Source organism: Alligator sinensis, unplaced genomic scaffold (assembly GCF_000455745.1).
Source record: "Alligator sinensis unplaced genomic scaffold, ASM45574v1 scaffold975_1, whole genome shotgun sequence".
In the NCBI taxonomy this organism is placed as follows: Eukaryota; Metazoa; Chordata; order Crocodylia; family Alligatoridae; genus Alligator; species Alligator sinensis.
This window is the reverse complement of record NW_005842068.1, coordinates 742,048-761,691: the sequence shown is the minus strand read 5'-3', so window position 1 is coordinate 761,691 and position 19,644 is coordinate 742,048. Positions and strand designations below refer to the sequence as shown.

Below are 19,644 nucleotides of genomic sequence, written 5' to 3'. Positions count from 1 at the left end.
AATGACATCAGCCAGTGCCTTCAGTACCCTCGGATGGAGCTCATCCGGGCCTGCCGACTTAAACGCATCCAGTCCTTCCAAGTGATTCTGCACCATCTCAGGGTCAACACTTGGTAGTCTGGTGCCGTGCTGTTGCCTCTCTACAATCCCATTGTGAGACTTGTCTTGCCCCTCATTTAGGAACACTGAGGCAAAGAACTCATTGAAGAGTCCAGCTTTGTCCCCCCTGTCTGTCACCAATTGCTTTTGCCCATTCAGTAGTAGTCCTATACTGCCCTGGGCCTTCCTTTTACTCCCTATATATCTGAAAAACATTTTTTTGTTATCCTTAACTTGGGTTGCCATCCTCAGTTCCATGGTAGCTTTGGCCTTTCCAACTGCCTCCCTGCACCTGCGAGCTGAAGAGGTATACTTCTCTTTAGTAGTCTCCCCCTGTTTCCACTGCTTATATGCTCCCCTTTTTGCCCTTAGGCTGCTCTGGATTTCTCTGGTCAGCCAAGGAAGCCTCTTGGCCCCTTTCCCCCTTTTCCCTTGCATCGGGATCGTCTCCCTCTGTGCCCGAAGGATCGCTTCCTGAAGGCACAGCCACCCTTCCTGGGCTCCCATCTCGCCAAATCTCTTACTCTGCAGTGCGTCATTGACTAAATGCCTCAGCTCGCTGAAGTCAGCCTTCCTAAAGTCTAGCACTTCCACCCTACTAGTTACCTTTCCTACTCTACGCCTTATGATGAATTCTATTATTTGGTGGTCACTATCCACCAGGTGACCACTGATCTGTAGGTCCCCTACCATGTCATCCCCCATTGCCAATACCAGGTCCAGTAAGGCATTCCCCCTAGTAGGACCATGTACCTCCTGCATCAGGTGGAGGTCCTGTACACAGGATTGGAACCTCACATTCGTTATGTTTTTCTCTACTTTCATTGAGTATCCAGTAACACTGTGTAGAGGATGGAAAAAATAAACTTAGCAAAGAATTTTGATATTTGTTTTTGTTATAATTTCAAATTTATCCTGAATCTTTTTTTAAATGCTATTCACAAAGAAATAAAATAATCAGATTAAATCAAACATCCTAACAAGACTTAATTTTCAATGTGACTTTGTTTTATAATCTGTAATTTAAGACAAAGTGGGAAAAGGTCTGAAAAAAAACAGAAACTTATCTCAAAGTGAAAATTCAAGTGTTTTGTTCCCAAAATGAGATAGTTTGACTTTTCCAGGGTTTTTGTTTTCTTTCTGTTCTGTTGTTCTTTTTACAGAATGAAACTTTGGGAAAATTGACAGAATTTCACAACTCATTTTAAGTCTGAGAGTATTTTGCTTTCAGATTTGAAAATCATTCTCAGCTTTTCCTGCTCTGTTTTTTTCCATTCCTTCAATCAATGAGTGATGTGGGTTTGATATTCTCTAGACCTTTCATTTATTCCAATTACACTGACTATTGTATCAGATCTTTAGCTGATCCATATCAATGAATCAAACCTGATCCACACCAGTTGAGGCGCTGGCCCATAACTCTATACATAATATATTCATAGTGTGATTTTTTTTCTCCCCCCCCCCCCCCCAAAAAAAAAAACCCCCAACAACTCTACAGCAGGGGTGGGAAAGATATGACCTGTGGGCTGCTTCCAGCCTGCCAGGCCATTCTATCTAGCCCGTGGGGCCCCTAAAAAAATTAGAAAATATTTATCTGCTCTTGGCTGCCTGTCAAAGATGACAGGGACCAGGGGGAGCCGGCAGCAGTAGCCCAGCCCTGCCCACCCCCGCTAATTCCTTGCTTCCTGCCCCCGTCCTGCTCCAGCACCATGTGGCTCCTGGCTGCATGGCTGGACTGGGGAGCACAGGGTGCCGCTGGTATGGAGGTGTGTGTGCACGCAGAGGGAGAGACCACCCACTCCCCACATATCCACACACACACACCCACATGCTCCCTCTCTCCACATACCCACAGTCCCCCACAAACCTATACCCACCTCCCCACAGTATCCAAGCATAAGACTTAGTTTTAAGCCCAGCACTAGAGAAGTTGCGGAGACAGGGCTGCAGAGAGCCCAGTGATAACAGAAGTCTGAATTAGACCAAGACCTCATTACAGGGACAACATTGATATACCATCTGTGAGGCATGGGGTGTAGTAAAAAGGTGGTTTTTGAGCCATGCATCTAGCTCATCAGGCCTGGGGTCTCTCTCAAGGCACCTACTTAGAGTGGGACCCAGCAAGGGTTCTAAGAACTCACAGGGTTTAGTGGGGTCCATCAGGACCATGACTGCGCAGCAACTAGAGGGCAGCCTCCCTATCTATTATCTAAACCAACAAGACATGGCAGATGAGGCTAGAAGGCACCCACAGGGTGAAGCTGGCATGGTCACGGAGCCCTAGGGGCATCACGGCCATCCCTGGGTACCCCACACCGTGACAGCATGAAAACCAGGGCAAAAATATTTTTTTTAAATCAAATTAATGAATGTTTTAGATGTTCGCTTTTTAGAATATAATTTGGTATTTTTCTGGTTCCAAGATGGCAAAACCTCTTGCTGAAAGCAGTACTTTTGGGGGCAAGGGGAGGAATGTCTGGTGGCAAAGGTCAGGGGTTAGGGGGTGGGACTTCAGGTGCCAAGATGGCAACCAGGGGGCAGGCCCCCTGTCAAGGGGTGGGGCTACCCATGCGGCCCTCGACAGCTTGCCAAAACTTGGTAAGCATCCTCCTGCCTGAAATAATTGCCCGCCTGTTCTACAGCTTCCTAAAATTGTAGGCTGCCTGGATTTTATATCACTTTGTCCTACTTGGATAGATAAAAGTAATCTTTTCCTGACACTGTCTTCTTCCACTAGAGGATCTTATCATTGGGAGTCAGTGGGAATTGCTCATATCCAAAAGAAGAATCCCTGAGGAGTTGTGATGTGTAAAGGGAAAACCAGCACTCTCTTCCCTGTCTCCTTGTCTAGTGTACATATCAGGTCATGTACTAAAACAAAATGGTGCATATGACAGCATAAGCAAGTGACTGGAGCATTGTTCAGCATTAAGCAGTTAGTTTGTCCATATGCAGGAAGACCACCAACAGCTTAGAAAGCTGTGATATCATTTCAAATCTGTGATTTGGTTCCTTCTTCCCGAATCTGGTTTGTTCGTGTTAATTATGGAGACAGTAGAACCCAGATCATTCATACTCAGGCACTTCTTGGATGATGAAGTTCTGCTACAATGCAACAGTAGTTTGACAACTACTGATTGAAAGCATCCATTTATCCCCATTAACATTTGTTGAGAAGCATTCCCAGTATGAGATGGTATCCTCTTTGGAATATTAGTTAATGTTGAGCCTCAGGGAAGAGAAATCTCCCCCTCATTTAGAAAGGATCATCAAAGAGCAAGAGTGTGCTCTTGGTTGTAGTCAGTACTTTTTGTCATTCTGCTCTACAAGAGGATGATGGAAAACATTCCAAAGTTAATTGCTGAACCAGAAGAGCATGCAAAGAGTGCTTGTTTTATTCACTACATTAATCATACCTCACATATTACTCATAACATTAAATGTGTCCAGAGACATTTATCTGCCAATTTTCAAGTGATTGTAAATTGAGTGCATCTGTTCAAGCCAGCCAAAATCAACCATATTAGATTATTTGTGTGTGTAAGGGGGATTCAAATAAGGGGTATTTTGCATCTTGAAAAAATGTCATTAAATGAACAAGAGGGAGGAAGAGAGTAGGGAGAGAGGGAGTAGTATTTTTTTCTTCTGATTTGTTTATGCATTTGTGACTAGTGGGCTGTACTCTCACTAGACTGACATGCCACTTTTATTTTCTTGATAATAAGGCCAGACCTCCCTAGCTGCTAGGTCCCTTTACTACATATTATTGTATCTGTCTCTGCACTGTGAAAATGAGTGGTGGTTGGTAACAGATGCCAAGTTCAGCTTCCCCTGTTCCTCTGCTCTCAGCCAGCAATCAAAATATTTGTCCTCTTGTAGGTGTGACTTCCTCAAATGGCCAACCAATCTTAATGCCTGTTGGAGCAAAACGTCCTCAATGTAATAATTCTCCAGTGCTAAAATTTTTCTCCGCCTGCTACATCCAATATTGAACTCTGCTGGCTCTGTTGACATCATGGAAACTAATGTTTTCAGTATCAAGGTGGTGGGGGAAGCAAAGTGTTCCCCAAAGCTCAGTTGGTGCGTGTGGCTGAAGATAGCTCCTTTGGTAGAAGAAAAGTGGTTGAGTTGACCACTTAAACCAGGGGTGGGCAATTATTTTGGGCAGAGGGCCGCTTAGCGAGTTTTGGCAAGCTGTCAAGGGCCACATGGGTAACCCTGCCCCTTGACAGGTGCTCTGCCCCTGGTTGCCATTTTGGGACTGGAAGTCCCGCCCCTAACCTCTGACCCTTGCCACCGGAAGTCCCTCCCCTTGTCCCTAGAAGTACTCAGCCTTGGGCCAGGACTCTGCCAGGTCGTGCTGCCCTGGGGCTGGCCAGGAGCTTCCCCAGGGCCCCTGGGCTCCTCGCAGCTGCAGGAACTTCTGGAAACAGAAAAGCAGCACAGATCTGCTCCTGCTCCTGTCACAGCCTCTCCGTCCATCCTGGGGCCAGGAAGTGAGCTGCTGCTGGGCCCCTGCAGAGCAGGGGGGCTCAGGCCTTCCCCCTGGGCTGGCAGCACCCACCAGAGCCTCCCATGGGCGGGGCAGCTGGGCCGTTGCTGGCCCACGCCTCAGGCATGGGATGGAATTTTTGTGCTGCCTCCCCACGCCTTAGGTCACGTCTCCACCGGGTCATGCCACCCCCAGCAGCCCCAGGTGGCCCCCGTGCTGCCCCCAGGGCCGGACAGGGGGGTTGGGAGCCAGCGACAGCTGAGCGGTGCCCAGGGGCCAGTGCCGGCGGGGCCCAGAGCAGGGTGGCAGGAGCCTGGGGCACAGCTGGCTGGGTTCTATGGAGCTCGGCCAGGTTGCCCCAGCATGGAGAGAGGGGAGCCACCATGCTCTGGGCCCCACCAGTGCTGGCTCCTGCATGCCCCCTTGCTCCCAGCCCCCCACCCCAATCCCGTGGCCAGATGGAGACCAGCGTGCCCCCTGACCCCATCTTACTTGAGGTTCCTGCTCTGGCACGGACGGGAACAGTCTCACAGTCTCTCTGCTGGTGGGGGGGCGGGGCAAGGCAGGCCCTGCTCTTCTAGGAGCCTGCTGTGGCTTCCATTGGGTCCTACTGCCCCTGGCTCCTGTCACTTCTGACGAGAACCAGAGGCAAATAAATATTAATTTGTAAAACATTTCTAGGGGCCCTGTGGGCCGGCCAGTATGGCCTGGTTATGGCCAGCCAGTATGGCCATATTTTGCCCACCCCTGACTTAAAACATATTAAGAATCCAAGTACAATATTACAGTAGAAAGATATTTGTTTCCTACATGGTGCAATATTTAAACAGAGTTAAGACTTAAAACCCTGGACTGTATTTATACCCCTCAGGGAAGGTGGGGTTCAGGCTCTGGAACAATAGCATAGGCATGTACAAGTGTAATTGAAAACATCCAGTAGCCCAATTTTGCTACTGATAGTGTAGACTGAGGTGCATTTCTTACCATGGGACCCTATGATTACAGCTCAGATTCAGCCCTTCTTGTCAAGGCAAAAAACCTTGTTTACTGCCTTGTTAGCCTTAAGAGAGGCATAGTTGCCTCCAGCTTTACCGTCTACATCTCAGAAATATGTCCTTGTTCCATTGTACCAGACTACACTGCAGTGTGACCTCAGTGAAATCAACAATAGAGCTTTGAAGAACAACACTTGCTAACTTAGTAGTAAAACAAGGACCAGGGGGGTGGAGGTGTGCTGTAGTACTTTCAGTTCTCTAAAGATTTTTCCATCAGATATTCTAGGGGTGAACTCCATCTGATTGACCCACTGTTGGTTTCTAAGCAGTGCTGCAAATCTTAATTTCTATTCTGTGCTCGTGCACAGAAATGCCAGCAACATCAGTGGGAGTTTGGCATGTTGAATAAGCACATGAGAAATATGCGCTGCAGTTTAGGAAGGGGAATTCTGCTTCCCAGTTTCAAACAAGCTGTGAGGCCTATTCCCAAGTACAGGCAAACAAGAAGAGCAGTACAGTGATATAAAGATCTCCTGTTGTGCCTGTTAGGATTGAGAGGTAAGACTATTTAGAGTGAGTGCATCTACATGAAATGCTTTGTCACCATAGTGACAAGCTAGAGCGATGTAGCTCATTACTGTGACGATTAATAGCAACACATAAAGGGTGCACAGGGGTGCACGTACACCCCCTGAGAGAGGTGGTGCACCCCCTGACAGGCCATGCTCCCCGCTTAGGTAACAAGCAGGGGGGGCAGGCGGGAGCACCGGCCAGGGAGTGTGAGCGCCTGGATGAAGTGCCACGGCCACTTCCAGGAGTGGTGTGGCTGCTTCTGGGAGCAGCACGGCCACTTTCCAGTCAGCGAGATTGGCTGCGGTGGGGACCCGCCCCCCCATTGCCCCTGCTCACTTATTGGTCGCTGGGGTGGTATTATGTGCCCCACCCCGACTAAGGTGGCACCAGTTGCCCATGGCAACGATGTAACATCAGCAAGTATGAACCATGATTGCTAACGCTACAGCACAGTAGCAATGAACTACTGCACAGGAGCTTGTTCCTACTGCTTGTTGCTACTGCTCAGTAGCATCAGAAATGACCCGTGCAGCACTGCAACTGCGCAGTAATGGCTATTACTGCGTAGTCATTTAGTACGTGCTTAAGCATATAAAAACTACACAGTAACAATTGCACAGTCGGGCATGTGTACATGTGCACAATAGCACAATAATTGTATGCCCTTCTAGTAATCATAATTGGTTCTCATAGTATTCTTTTTATCCGCTGATCTTAAGAAGATTTTAGAGTTAAATGTCATTATCTTCACTTTACACATGGGGAAACTGAGGCACAGAGAAGTTTAGCAACTTGTAATGCTAGTAACAATGATTGGATTCAGCTAGGGACACATGGTTTGGGTAAACCATGAGAGATGAGCATGAGACAAACCTGGACAAATTACTGTATGGCATGCTCACAAATGAGCCATCTGTGCTAACAAGTTGCAAATTAGGACATGCATCTGGGACTCTGCAGGAATTGTATCAGCAATGGTGGGAGAGAGCTGACATCACAGGGGGGTTTGTGGCAAACCCTCTCCTAGTCCTTTGTGGGTTACTTGTGTCAGTGGTGTTTGAGACATTTGGAAGTGAGTGCTTGGAAATCTCCAAGTTTAACTGTGAACTGCTAAAATCATCCCTAAATTCACCCCAAATCCTCCTCCCAAGAGGAAGACAGCACCATTTTCAAACTAATATCAACAGCCTGGATGCATTCCCACTTCATCAACTTAATATACCATATGCCAACAATTGCCAGATCTCAGGGATGTATGTGGCTTCTTACCACAGAGTATGTGTTGCATTGCTGCTCCTCAGCAGCATCAATGAGCAAATGCAAATCTTGCTACATCAGTAATGCACCGAAAGGCAGATATGGGTATTTGTGTGGCATAACACTTAATGGACCTGTGAGGTATGTGTTTGCATGATCGTGGTGACCTGCCTGCAAGACAAAGCAGTCCAGCCGACAAATAGTTTTTGCTTATCTCTAGTTTATGGACCACTGGTTCTAGTTACAGTAAACAGGCCTAGGACTGGGGGTGGATGTGGGATGACCAGCAGTGATGGAAGAATTTCAGGAAGAGAAAGGGCATTTTCCTGGAAAGCTGAATGAAACTAGCCCCAGAAAGGTAGAGGGATATGAAATATGAGGAGGTTGCTCCTGTTCATGGAGAAGCACATGAACAATATGTGCCACCCTGCCCACTGCTGCCACTCTGTTGCAGATTTGTTTGGTATGAGAAAATTCACTGTTGATGCTGCTGTGCAACAGATTTGTATCACCATAGAAAGGGTATTATTCTCACATGGCAACAGATGTCCTAAGTTTCATGAGGATACTGATGGCTTTGCAGGCATGCGGTTCCTCAAATGCATTACTATGATAGATAGGGCGCTGTTCCTATTCTCTACAGTCTCTATCTGCACCTCAGAATTCATGTTCCAGAATCTGCCATGAACTGTGACTCAATACTGGCATCTCCTGACAAAATCTGGTCTGGCTGTAGTATAGAGTGTGCCCTTGAGCTGTGATTAAAGTCCTTCTCTCACCTGGAGTCACACCTGAAGTCCTTGGTCTTAGACCAGCAGTCTAAGGCCATCACGCATGTGGGCCCCCACAATTATCTGGGATCCTGAGGTGTCATGATTCATCTATGATTCTTCCTGAAGGCTTGCTGGACTTTTGCCTCACCCCAAGAAACCAAAAAGGTTAAGAATGTCTGCTTGGATCTAGCAGCCTCCAGGCATCTTTCATGGTATTGATAACTTAGAGGAAAGCAGTATAGATAGGTTTCCAGTCTCTTTCTCACACACAGTATTTGAGCAGAAATGGGCAGAATCTGGCCACAAGCCAGAATTTAAAGTGGGAGGTAGCATCCAGTTACTGTGACCCTGGAGCACTACACATCAGAAAGGTAAAAAGGAAGGGAGTTGGTGAACCTTTTTGCTAAATCAGGAAGTGGACAGACCAAAGCTAACACTGCCCATTTGAAAATACGATAAAGTTGCCACTGTTGGATTGAGGTTATACTGTATGTCTTCTAGGGCTTACCTCACGTTTTTGCAACTTATTTAAATTGAGGCTGTTTGAGTTCCCCTAGGTTAATCACTTCAGGTATCCATGGTCTTAGAAAAACAGGAAAAGGGTATAAAATGGTATTGAATTATTAGGCAAAGATCTGCCTTCCGGTAACTAGGGAGTGAGTTGATAGTCTGCGAGTTAATTGTCATTGCTTCACTTTTGTCCTCAGAACCAAATTCTTTGAGTTAGGAGACATGTTTAATCATATCAGGGCCCATTCTGAGCCCATATGTATTTCAGGACTGTTTTATGGCCTGACCCTGTAGCCATTACTCATTTAAGGAAGACTTACTCACTTGAAGAAGACTATGTAGAGTCCCCTTAAACTTTACAGGACTGTAAAGTGTCATTGGTGAGTGTAATGGCTGTAACTTACCACTAATAGTAACTTGTAGAGTTTTGGAACAGGCATGCCAAATTTAGGCAGCTGAAAAAAATTAGGATGATTAGCAGTCATACCCAGTGTGAGCTGATGTTGATCACCTGGCTTTTCCCTCTCGACAGACCTTAGTGAAGTGTGAGGTCTCAGCTTTGTCCACCATCAGTTCTGATCAGAGCAGAAAACCTCCGGAAAAACTGAAGGTCTCTAAGGAACTGCTGCTTGTCAAAAAGGTGAAAATTATGTTTAAAAAAAGACTAGAGAAATGCATCAACAGAACTTATGGTTGGAACTGATCCCCACTTTACTTGTACCTCTACCTCTCTTGATGCCTAATATTCATGAATGCTAAACATCACCTTTTTTTTTCTTTTACCTGAGCATTGATTTTTCCTGTAGCTAGGGTATGAAAATAAACTTTGGAGGATGAGTGCATGGAAATGAATGGATCTGGGTTAATTATGGTGTAGTAAACTTAATGGTACCGTTGTTTTATGTACCGAATAAGACTGTGAGCTTTCAACTTTCATATTGTCAGAATCCATAAGAAAAGAGACGAGTTTCCAGATTTTCTTTTCTTTGTTGTAAAGTCTAAAAGCATTCTTGTGATTTTGGTAAATGTAATCTAATGAAACAATATTTTAGTATTAAATTATACATTTCATTTTGAGTCCTGAAGTATACTGATTTATTGGTAAAGGAATCAAATAACCACATTTATAAGTACATATCTGAATAATGCATGGAATAATATTACTGATCTCATAGTAAAGTTCTTAAGTTTTCTGTATATAGGGCTCATATTCTCATTAAAATTTATGAGCCTACATTTAAAAAAAAATATGATTTTGGATTCTTCATTCTTAGGTGACCACTCTGAGCCCTTGCTACACTTTTCATATATTAGTCAATAAACAGCTGAATTGTGCAATAAATTCAGACCACCCCATACGTGCAAAGTAATTATCACACAATTAAAAATGACTATCCAGCTATAAAAAAGCCACCCAGCTATAATGTTAGTGCTTGACAATGTGTAACAACCCTATAGCTGGTTTCTATCCAATGTTAATTTGAATGTGTAGCAGGGCCCTGAGACATTTTAAAGATTTATAGAAACATCCTACACCTTCTGGAAATGAATATCCTTTAAGTTATTTTAAGTTGGGCACCAAAAATTCCTAGTTGCTTTTAAAAATTCAGGCCAGAGGTCTCTGGAAATGGACATGCCACTTATCTTGGAAGTAATATATGGTCAGTTAATAGCTTATTTCTTAACTTTGGTTTGCAGCATCCATAATGGAGTAATAGCTGTTTTCCAGCGTAAAGGACTACCAGACCATGAGCTTTACAACCTCAATGAAGGAGTCAGGTGAGTGACATGATTGAGGAGACACACTGTTGTTAGCCTGCACTCTGCTGAAGCCTTCCACAGCAAGGTTTTGTTTCTGCAGTTGTTTGTGCTGCCACTGATAAAGAAGAGATTTTGCTGGCTCTTACTGGATAGCTGTAGGTGACATCACAATACGCAGGTCTGTAAAAGAGTAATAACAAATTATTATTTCCTCTCAGTCAGAAGAATACATTGGAGAAATCATACTAGGAATGGAAAAGATTTATAGTGTCTTTAGCTCAGCCCTTAGCTACTTCAGGATTGGTCTTGAGAGTATATTTTCTATTGCACAATGATTAATTCATGAGTGAGTAATCGCATAATAAAAAGATGAAATGCGCTCAAATAGCTAAGTGTAGCCCAGTAATAACTAAGGAAGTAAGGGGGTATAACTATCTATGAATGGTTATCTGTGGATAGCTATCTACTGTCCAGGAGTAATGGATTAAACCTGAGAGAGAGAGAATTCAGGTCCTACCCTTAGTTGCACTGTACAGTTTTATACCACTCTGCCGTTGCACTCCTCCTTGCAGCTGCTTATTCTAAGGGAGACTCCAAGATCTCTCCCAGAATAAAGGAATCCTTGGGACATATAGAGCTCCCATTGCTGCTCCTAGTGCCACCCACTTCCCAGTCCAGGGGATGTAACTATGGAAAATAGGCCTAGCTTGGCCACCTCCGTTTGCAAAATGACTCTGGGAGGCCACTGGCAGCTGTCAGATCTTAGACCATGCACAAAACAATATCAAAGAAACACAAGGATAGTTTCAAGTCACCATTGCTCTTGTATTCTGAATCACACCAAATGCTGCTCAACTACAGCACAGGTTATGAGAAAGAGACTGAATATCAGCAAAAAGTTCTGACCAGTAAGAGTACTAGACTGGAACAGTTTCCCAAGAAATACAATGGCAGCTTCATTACTTGAGTCCAAACTTGTTCCAACAATGTTTTTGAGAATGGACTGCATCAAACAGTCTTGTCCTGGTAGAGCAGGGGTTGTCAACTGAGGTTTCGCATACCCTGAGGGGTACTTGGAAAAGGCCCTAGAGGTTAAAGTAGGGGCAGGGATGGAGCACTACCCCCCACCACCCTGTGCTGCCGCCTCTCAGGAGCAGGGCCAGGGTTGGGGGGAGGTGAGGGCAGCAGTGCCCCTCTGCTGGCCACACAGGCGCTGCCCGGCTGGCCGGACATGGGGAGCTTGCACGCGACCACTGCCGCCACCCATCACCCCATGCTACCGCCGCTCCACATCTGGCCGCACACGCCCCCCTGCTCTGTGTCCAGCTGGCAGGGGTACACTTATTAAAAAAAGGTTGAAAACCCCAGCCGTAGAGGATGGACACTCTCAAAGAATTCATAGGTCACTTCTAATTTTAATTTCTCTGATTTCATCTTGTGTGCTAATTATCTCCATTGTACCTTGGTAGTAGTCACCAGCTTAATGGCACAGCTGTGTAAAACAGTCTACTGAGTCCAATCTCGCTTTGTTTACTCAAGTAAATAATTTATAGAAGCTTAAGCCAGACACATTTGACTCATCATCTTTGTTGTATTAAAAAATAAACAATTTCTCCAGCTGGGGAAAAATAACTGGTACAAACATGTGGCCCTTCAGTCAGAGCTGTCAGTTAGTGCGATCCATCAGTCGTTTTCATTCAGTAATCAGGATAATAGATGTTTAGTTAGTGCAACCCCAATTAAGTTCTTCCAGCTTTATACCTATGTCTGAGAATTGCGACGCAAGGCAGAAGCTTCCTGGTCCATTGTGTTCCCATCAAGACTTGTTATGTTGAGTAGGGAAGGAAAACTGACTGTATCATAGAGACAAATCCTGTCTGAACCTGTTCACAGTCATATGGATGAGATTTGGGAACTACAGCCAAATTAGCATTTGTTTATTTGTGTGTAAACCCAGTGCTAGTCCCTTGTGGTTCAGTGGTTGAATCCTTGCCTACCCCACAGAAAACCTGGGTTCAATTCCCAGATGTTTATACAAATACAGCCATGGAGGCACCAAATGTTTGGACTTAGTCTGGCCTTTGGATTTGGTTTTGGTGGCCTAAAAGGAGAATAGAAGGTTGGGCAGCCCCTACTCCAAACAAACAAAACAACCCTCCCCCCCACCCCAAAAAATCCTCTTGCCTAGGCACATGCATCAAAGGTCTAGATGACTTCTCATGCATACACCATGATCTGGAATGATCAACAGTTGCCAAATCTAGTACTAATGTTAGTACAGTTACTTCAGATATAATCCAATGTATACAAAGCAGAATTAGGTTTATGATTTTCTTTTCATTGTAATATTAGCAGACTGACTACCAATAAGGTTTTTATTATTTGATCATGCAATATGAGTCTATTCTTTTTAATCTGTTTAATGATATAGCTGATTTGTGGTTATGTCATTACATCATTAATTTTTGTTCTGTTCTGGGGAAGGATTAATGCTGATTACTCGTATCTGAGCTATTGGGACATAGTGTGAAATCTGAACTAGAAACTAGGGGCATAAACAACACATCAGAAGTGTGAAACTTGTGGTGGAAAAAAAGAAAAGGTTTTCACTCTGCACACTGTTCCAGGGTTGGAAGTTCTAGCTAGGGCAGCATCCTTGGGGCTATAAAGTTTCAGAAATTGTTCCTACAGCTGGAACAGAGCAAAAATTAAAATCTAAAATTTAAATTAAAAATTAAAGTACACTTCAAGAAATGTGTAGACCTTTCTTTTGTGGGGCTGAATTGTCCATTAAGGTACCAGCTTGTTTTGGGAATACATCAGACCTTAACTCTGTGGGCATTCCAGGAGACATAGTGTTTCAGGTATGCAGAACTTGCCTGGCCATTATACAACCCCTAAAGAAAGTGCAATGACTATGAGAAGAGAAGAAACCTTGGCATCCTCCTCTGCTCTAGGGAGGCTAGCAGGATTAGCTTTGTGTAGTCTACAGGTATGACTTAAGGAGAGGTTGTGCCTGACTTCTGCATGGAATGAACCATCTCCGTGCATCTCCTTCCAGTGTCCAGGTGCAGTCTGTTTTGTGGAACTTGTTACTGGGAATGGTCCATAGCTTAGTCTTTCCTAGAGAGTTCATTCCCACAAGCATGGATTGTCAGAAAACAGTTCTTTCCTGTTGTAAATATTCTTACTTAAATTGATTCAGAGGCCATAAATCCTTGTCTCAGTTAGAGGCTTGTTTCCTCCTAAGCTCTTAATTAACTTGAGTTGTCCTCTCATTGTCACTAACAGTTGTCCTCCTTCTCATTGATTGCTAGTTGTGTTAATAAATTTCCTTCATAGATGTCCAAATGCTGTTGTAAGGGGATTATAGATTCAAGGGCTGTGCAGGAGGAACATTTTTGTCAAAAGGAAGCAATTGTACATAAGTCCTGTTGCTTAACAGGTTTAGAAATACTTAGCCGCTCTCTCTCCTGTACTGTACACCTTACAAATTAAACTACATTTTATTATTGCACATATCAGTAAGCACTTTTTAGATTCTCACAATGATTTAAAATCCAAACCTTCCCCCCCATCCCAGTTTAGTTAAGCACATGAAGGATTAGTTCCTAAACCCATGTTCTAAACTTTTATTGATTTAGCAGTATCTAAAGGTTTGGGCTCATATATAATTTTCAAGTGAAACAACTATAAATTTACCCTCTTCTAACTCAGACATGGATTATCTCTTCCCTACAAAGAAAGAAACAAAAGTCTCTTTATTAAGTAGAAATTGAGGTTGGAAAAATTTACCTCAAGTGCTTAACTTTTTCACATTTAGAGGGCAGTAAAAGAAGTTATTTTGTAGTCTTACCTAGTGCAGGTTTCACTACTGGTCACTGTTATTACATCATGAAACATGCATGCAATATCGTAGGCCAGATTTTAATATGGATAATTTAAATTATTTAATATGAATAAAGTTACTTATATTCTCAGCATGTGTGTGACAGAGAGAAGCAGAAGCTAGAGGATATACGAGTTATTTTTTAAGATTCCTTTAGTTGGACGTCATTTTGAAGCCATTATTTACACGACCCAAAAATTAAGGAAGAAGTAGAAGGAAGAGGAAACAGTGAGGAAGCAGGATATCCAGTATGGAGGATGACTTGTATTTATAGTTGCTGGCTGCAAACAAAGCAAATTTCAATGACATTTCCTCATTTACTGCAAGATTCTAAACTCGATAAAAGAAGTTTACTTTTGGAATGTCTCATAATCTAGTAGCTAATAAAGTAAAAGTCAGATGTGAGCATAATCTAGAATTTCATCCAAAGTATTTTAAGAGTTAATGTTCAAATCAAGCAGAGGAGAAGGAACACAAAGGTGTGAAAGTCAGGAGCTTTTCAATATATTTCATATGAATCTATATCAGTGTCTTAATTTATAAAGTCATTAAACAGACAGTGTAGATTTAAAACCTAAAAGACAAGCTCATTATGAGTGCAAAATGTCTGTCAACAACACTGGAGTTTGTTTAAAACTCAGGGGTCATGTCTGAACAGAAATCTCATTTAGATTTGTCATAATGTCACCCCAGTGCCATTTGCAAAAGTATGTGTATTCGGGGATACTGATTCAATAATGACCGCTTTTCATGGCCAAATGGATTTCATGCTAGGAGCTTTTTGAAGGGAATAAAAAAGGCAAAAGAAAAATCCATTTTACCTACTATATCTTTGGATCCAGTTTTGCTTTGCATTATTTTTAGAGTGTCTGAGTACTGAGAACATAGCTTATGTGCTAATGTGGCCCAAGGGCCTCAGCATTTTTGTAATAATTAAGCCAGTAATAAAATACCCATATTATTAAAGATTTACAGAGAAGGAAATATTAACAATGCTGTCAGTTCTGACTCTGCCCTGTAAACAGAGAGGCTAATGCATCTGTAATGCCACTTTGTGTGTGATGTGTTCCACTGCCTACATATTACAAAACAGATACTGCTTAGTTGTATTTCTTTCTGATTTGAACTAATGCAAAGTACCAGGATTTGGGTTTATCAGAGGATTAGTGCTCTCATGTGGAGAACACCATTTTATAATCAGTGATTAGCCATTAAATCTAACTAAGGTACAGAAGCCACCTATGTATTAGCTATTTACAAACCACCTATTAGAGTCAGCAAGGAAGCTGGGACTTTCAAAGTACTTTAAAATAGGGGTGCACCCAAGAAGATTTTCTTGGCCGATACCAATGGATGATTATTAACCAGCCATATTGGCAGATGCCAATCCAATAGTGAATGTAGAGCAATGGAGCCAGGCGGCTTGGAGAGCAGCATCCAGCCGATAAGTTTGTGGGGGGGAATGGGTGTGGGGAGGGAGAAGGTGTGGGGGAAAAGATCAAGGCCCTCAAATCAAGGGAAGGAGTAGGGCAGGGGCAGGGTCTGCCTAGCCAGGGCAATGAATGCAACCCCGGGAGCGGGACAGAGCCGCAGGTGGCTTGTTTGGGGGGTGCAGGAGCAGTGGGGCAGCTCCCTGCCCCTGTGCACACCCCCAGGGTAGGCATGGGGGGCATGTGCCTCCTGGATTTGTGCATTTGAGGGGGGCTGCCTGCTGCAGTGTAGGCCTCTTCCCAGCAGGGGGTTGGGCCAGGGCTGTGCTCAGGGCATGTGGGGGCATAATGGACTCAGCTGTGTGGGGCAGACAGCAGTGACAGCAGCACTAGGAGGCTTGGTAGGCTATGGCCACCCCAAAATTCCCCATATCCACCCCTCCCAGCACTGCCATTGCTGCCTCCCCCCACCCCACACCCTCCCAGACAAGCCACCCACAGCTCCACCACGCCCTGGGGTTGCATTTACTACCTCAGCTGGGCAGCCCCTGCTTTTGCCTCTGCCCCTGCCCCACTCAGTCCCTCAATGTGGAAGCCTCAATCAACTCCCCCCATGCCCCATCCCTCCCACATGCCCCTTCCCCCCCACAGACTTACCAGCAGGACGCTGCTGTCCAAGCTGTCAGGATGCATTCCTGGTTGTGTGCATGTTGCATTTATTGGTGACATTATTGGTCAAAAAAAGCCAATTACCAATAATGTTAATTTTCCTGTTATCAATGCTGATCCGATATGTGGCCGATGTATCGGTGCACCTCTACATTAAAATGGTCCATCTGGGGACTGATTTCCAAAAGAGCTCAAGGTCAGGTTCTCTGGTGTCCAACAACCACAGCTGTGGCCAGCTTTTCAAATCAGCTTTCAGGCTTCTAAATTAGTTCTAGATTTACAAAAGTGCTCAGCACCCACCATGCAACAAGTCAGCATGGTAAAAAGAGCTTGCCTAACAAGTCTCTTAGTGGTAAAGAGAGCATGCCTATACCTCTTATTTACCATGCCAGACAGCAGCATGCTGAAGCAACCTTGGTGCCTTGCATGCCTGCTACCTCCTAAATTGGAGGGAGTGGAGCCACCTGAGTATGACATTGTGGGTGGGCTTAATAAGGGGCAGTGGTAATTAGCCCAGCCACAGTACTAGATGAAGTACTGCAGCTACACAGCTCCTGGATTGGAAAGTAGTGCATGTTTTAGCATGGCAGTTCCTGGTGTAGCAAGCACCAGGAACTGCCATGCTAGAGAGACATCAGTGATGCCAAAACACGGGAGTGAATTTTGCCCAGAATATATTCATTCTGCTATTGGAGCTACAGGAATTCAGTTGTTTGCAAGCATTTTATTTCGTGTGGATGTGTATCCCTTGAATTTAACTTAGTTCAGAAGAATCCCCAGGCTAAAGGTGAAACTGCTACAGTTTCACTTTGATTTACACAGAAACAACATAAAATGGGTTGGCAATCAACACCCCATCCAGCCCACGGAGCTATTGGATTGGGGGCTTTGGTAGTGAATAGTGCACATGCGATACAATTTGTTGGTTATTCATATGCCTTTCTTATTGTCTCTAACACAGGCAATTGTTGAAAACTGAGTTGGGATCCTTTTTTACTGAATATCTACAGGTTTGTGTGCTTTCCTTTCTCATCTTGTTTCCTCCATTTCTACATACAGTAGGGTAGAGTTGGTTTCCCAAATGATCTGTGATACTGATCCAAAGCCCTTGGAAGTCTGTGGAAAGACTCTCCTGGACATCAATGGGCATTGGATCAGACCCCATATGAGACTTTATGGCCTGATGAGATCTGGGACAAATATTTTCATTGACTAGTCATAGCACCCAAAGAATAGGATGCATCTCATTACTCTATTTTTCCTTAAACAGCTGCTTTTCTGTAGGCTCCAAATATTTCAACTTAAAATTCTGACTCCTAAAGTTTATTAAATGGTTTTTTCACTATAAATGCATGTTATATTTTAGACTACAGTTTTTATTTCCATCCCTCTGCTCCCCTCTCCCTCCAGTTAAATATTTTTATGGCTTAATAAGCTAATGTTTGTAAAGCACTTCATTAACCTCAAGTGGAACATTGAAAGGGCTAGGAAGGAGTATTATCATGTTCATCTTTATTATCAACTTTATTGATATGTAGTCATTTAAACAAAGCAGTTCTAGTGTTAAGGGTGGGGTGGGGAGGAAACCCAACCATAATGGCTTTAAAGAATCATGGAATGGAATAAAGGAAAGTCTTCCATATTCTATTTCCAGAATCAGCTGCTAACCAAAGGCATGGTGATCCTGAGGGACAAGATCCGCTTTTATGAAGGTAATTCAGACTTCACTATTACTAGATCTGTGCCATGTGTATTATCCCAAACCTGCTGATATCAATGAGATCCCTTCCATTGAGTTCACTGGCAAAAGGATCAGGAGGTGCCACAGTGGGTTTTTCCATCCTCACTTAGAGTGTAAAATTCCCTGTTGGCTTTCACATGGAAGAACTTATAGTCTAGTATGTCAGCCAAGCAATGGTGACCTCCAGGTTGAATGTGGAAAAAACTATGGTCATACCCTGTTCACTCTCCCTTTCAGCATACACAGAGTACTGGGCAAGGTGAACCTATTGTCTGACGCAGTAGATGGCTGTGCTTATGTTGCAATCTATCAATCAGGTTTTTCAATACCATATCGACAAATAAAAGCCACTTAATTTATTATTTTTCTTTTGTTAATTATACTGAGGTGGAAAATAAAAAAACCCTTGATATTAGATGATTATCAATGATATTTAAGACCCAAAACTGAGAAACAAAAATTGACATACAAGGTTTCTGAGCTTATTTTCAAATAAAGGAGTAGCAAATATCCTATATAAAACATCATCATGTTCTTAAGATGGCCTTCAGATTTGATTTAATACCTAATATAGGGCACATCAACACATCCCCCTACTTTGCCATATAGCACATTACGGTGATGTAGTGATCACGTGAGTCTACACATGATCGGTAGCTATGTCACCATAGCAGCATGGTCCCCTGGTATAGTGTGCCACTACGGCAATGTGCCACACTTATGGCATAGTGACTACCCATACTGTGTCATACTTTTGGGCTTGCAAGTTACTGTACAATAATGTGTAGATGCGCCCATAGTTTATTTCAAATGAACTATCTCTCTTTGTTTTAAGTTAGTCAGAAGGCAGGGTAGATATGCACCTTTGTAGACTAGCTAACTAAATTATATATAGAGAGCACTTAAAACAAGTCATAAAATTGTGTGTGTTCTAAAACACAGGTGTGAATGAGAATTTTCTGATGAAACAAGTATGTGCTGGAAAGTGCTAGTTCATCAAAACTAAAATGTTTTGTGAAGATATCTGTTTCAGCAAACTTCTATTACAATCCAGTCAGGCAGGTTTCTAAGAGAAACAATTCTGGTTTCCTGCCAGCTTGTCTGGCTGGCTGCTTGGGAGGCTGGGTTTCCACAGTTGATAGCTCCAAGGCAGACCTTTCATGTAAACTGATCAGTGATGGGGGACCCCAGGCTTCCTGACTGTTTTCTGCAGTACTAAGATGCTGGAAGTCCTGGGAGATCTTGTTCTAGTCATGGCTTATTTCCTGGCTCAGCAGGAGGATGTCTGGAAGCCTGGCATTAGACCCAAGGCCCAGGAAACCTTGGTAGCCACAGAGCTGTGAGCTTCCAGGCTCAGTTTTGTTTCCAAATAGAACATTTTGCTCATCATCCCCCCCCCCCCCCCCCCCCCCTTTTTTTTTTTTTTTTTTTTTGTAAAAATATAAAAAAAAA

At 43.7% G+C, this 19,644-nt stretch overlaps 1 protein-coding gene across 12 annotated transcripts in view; it reads left to right on the top strand.

The window, feature by feature from the left end:
* PRR5 (proline rich 5) overlaps positions 1 to 19,644 on the top strand; it is a 174,789-nt gene that overhangs the window by 89,488 nt on the left and 65,657 nt on the right. For all 12 annotated transcript variants that reach the window (XM_025204085.1, XM_025204087.1, XM_014519925.2 and 9 more), the window contains 3 exons: positions 10,401 to 10,481; positions 17,413 to 17,461; positions 18,106 to 18,163. In XM_025204085.1, the coding sequence (XP_025059870.1) occupies positions 10,401 to 10,481; positions 17,413 to 17,461; positions 18,106 to 18,163 (188 nt within the window). The remainder of the gene's footprint in view (positions 1 to 10,400; positions 10,482 to 17,412; positions 17,462 to 18,105; positions 18,164 to 19,644) is intronic.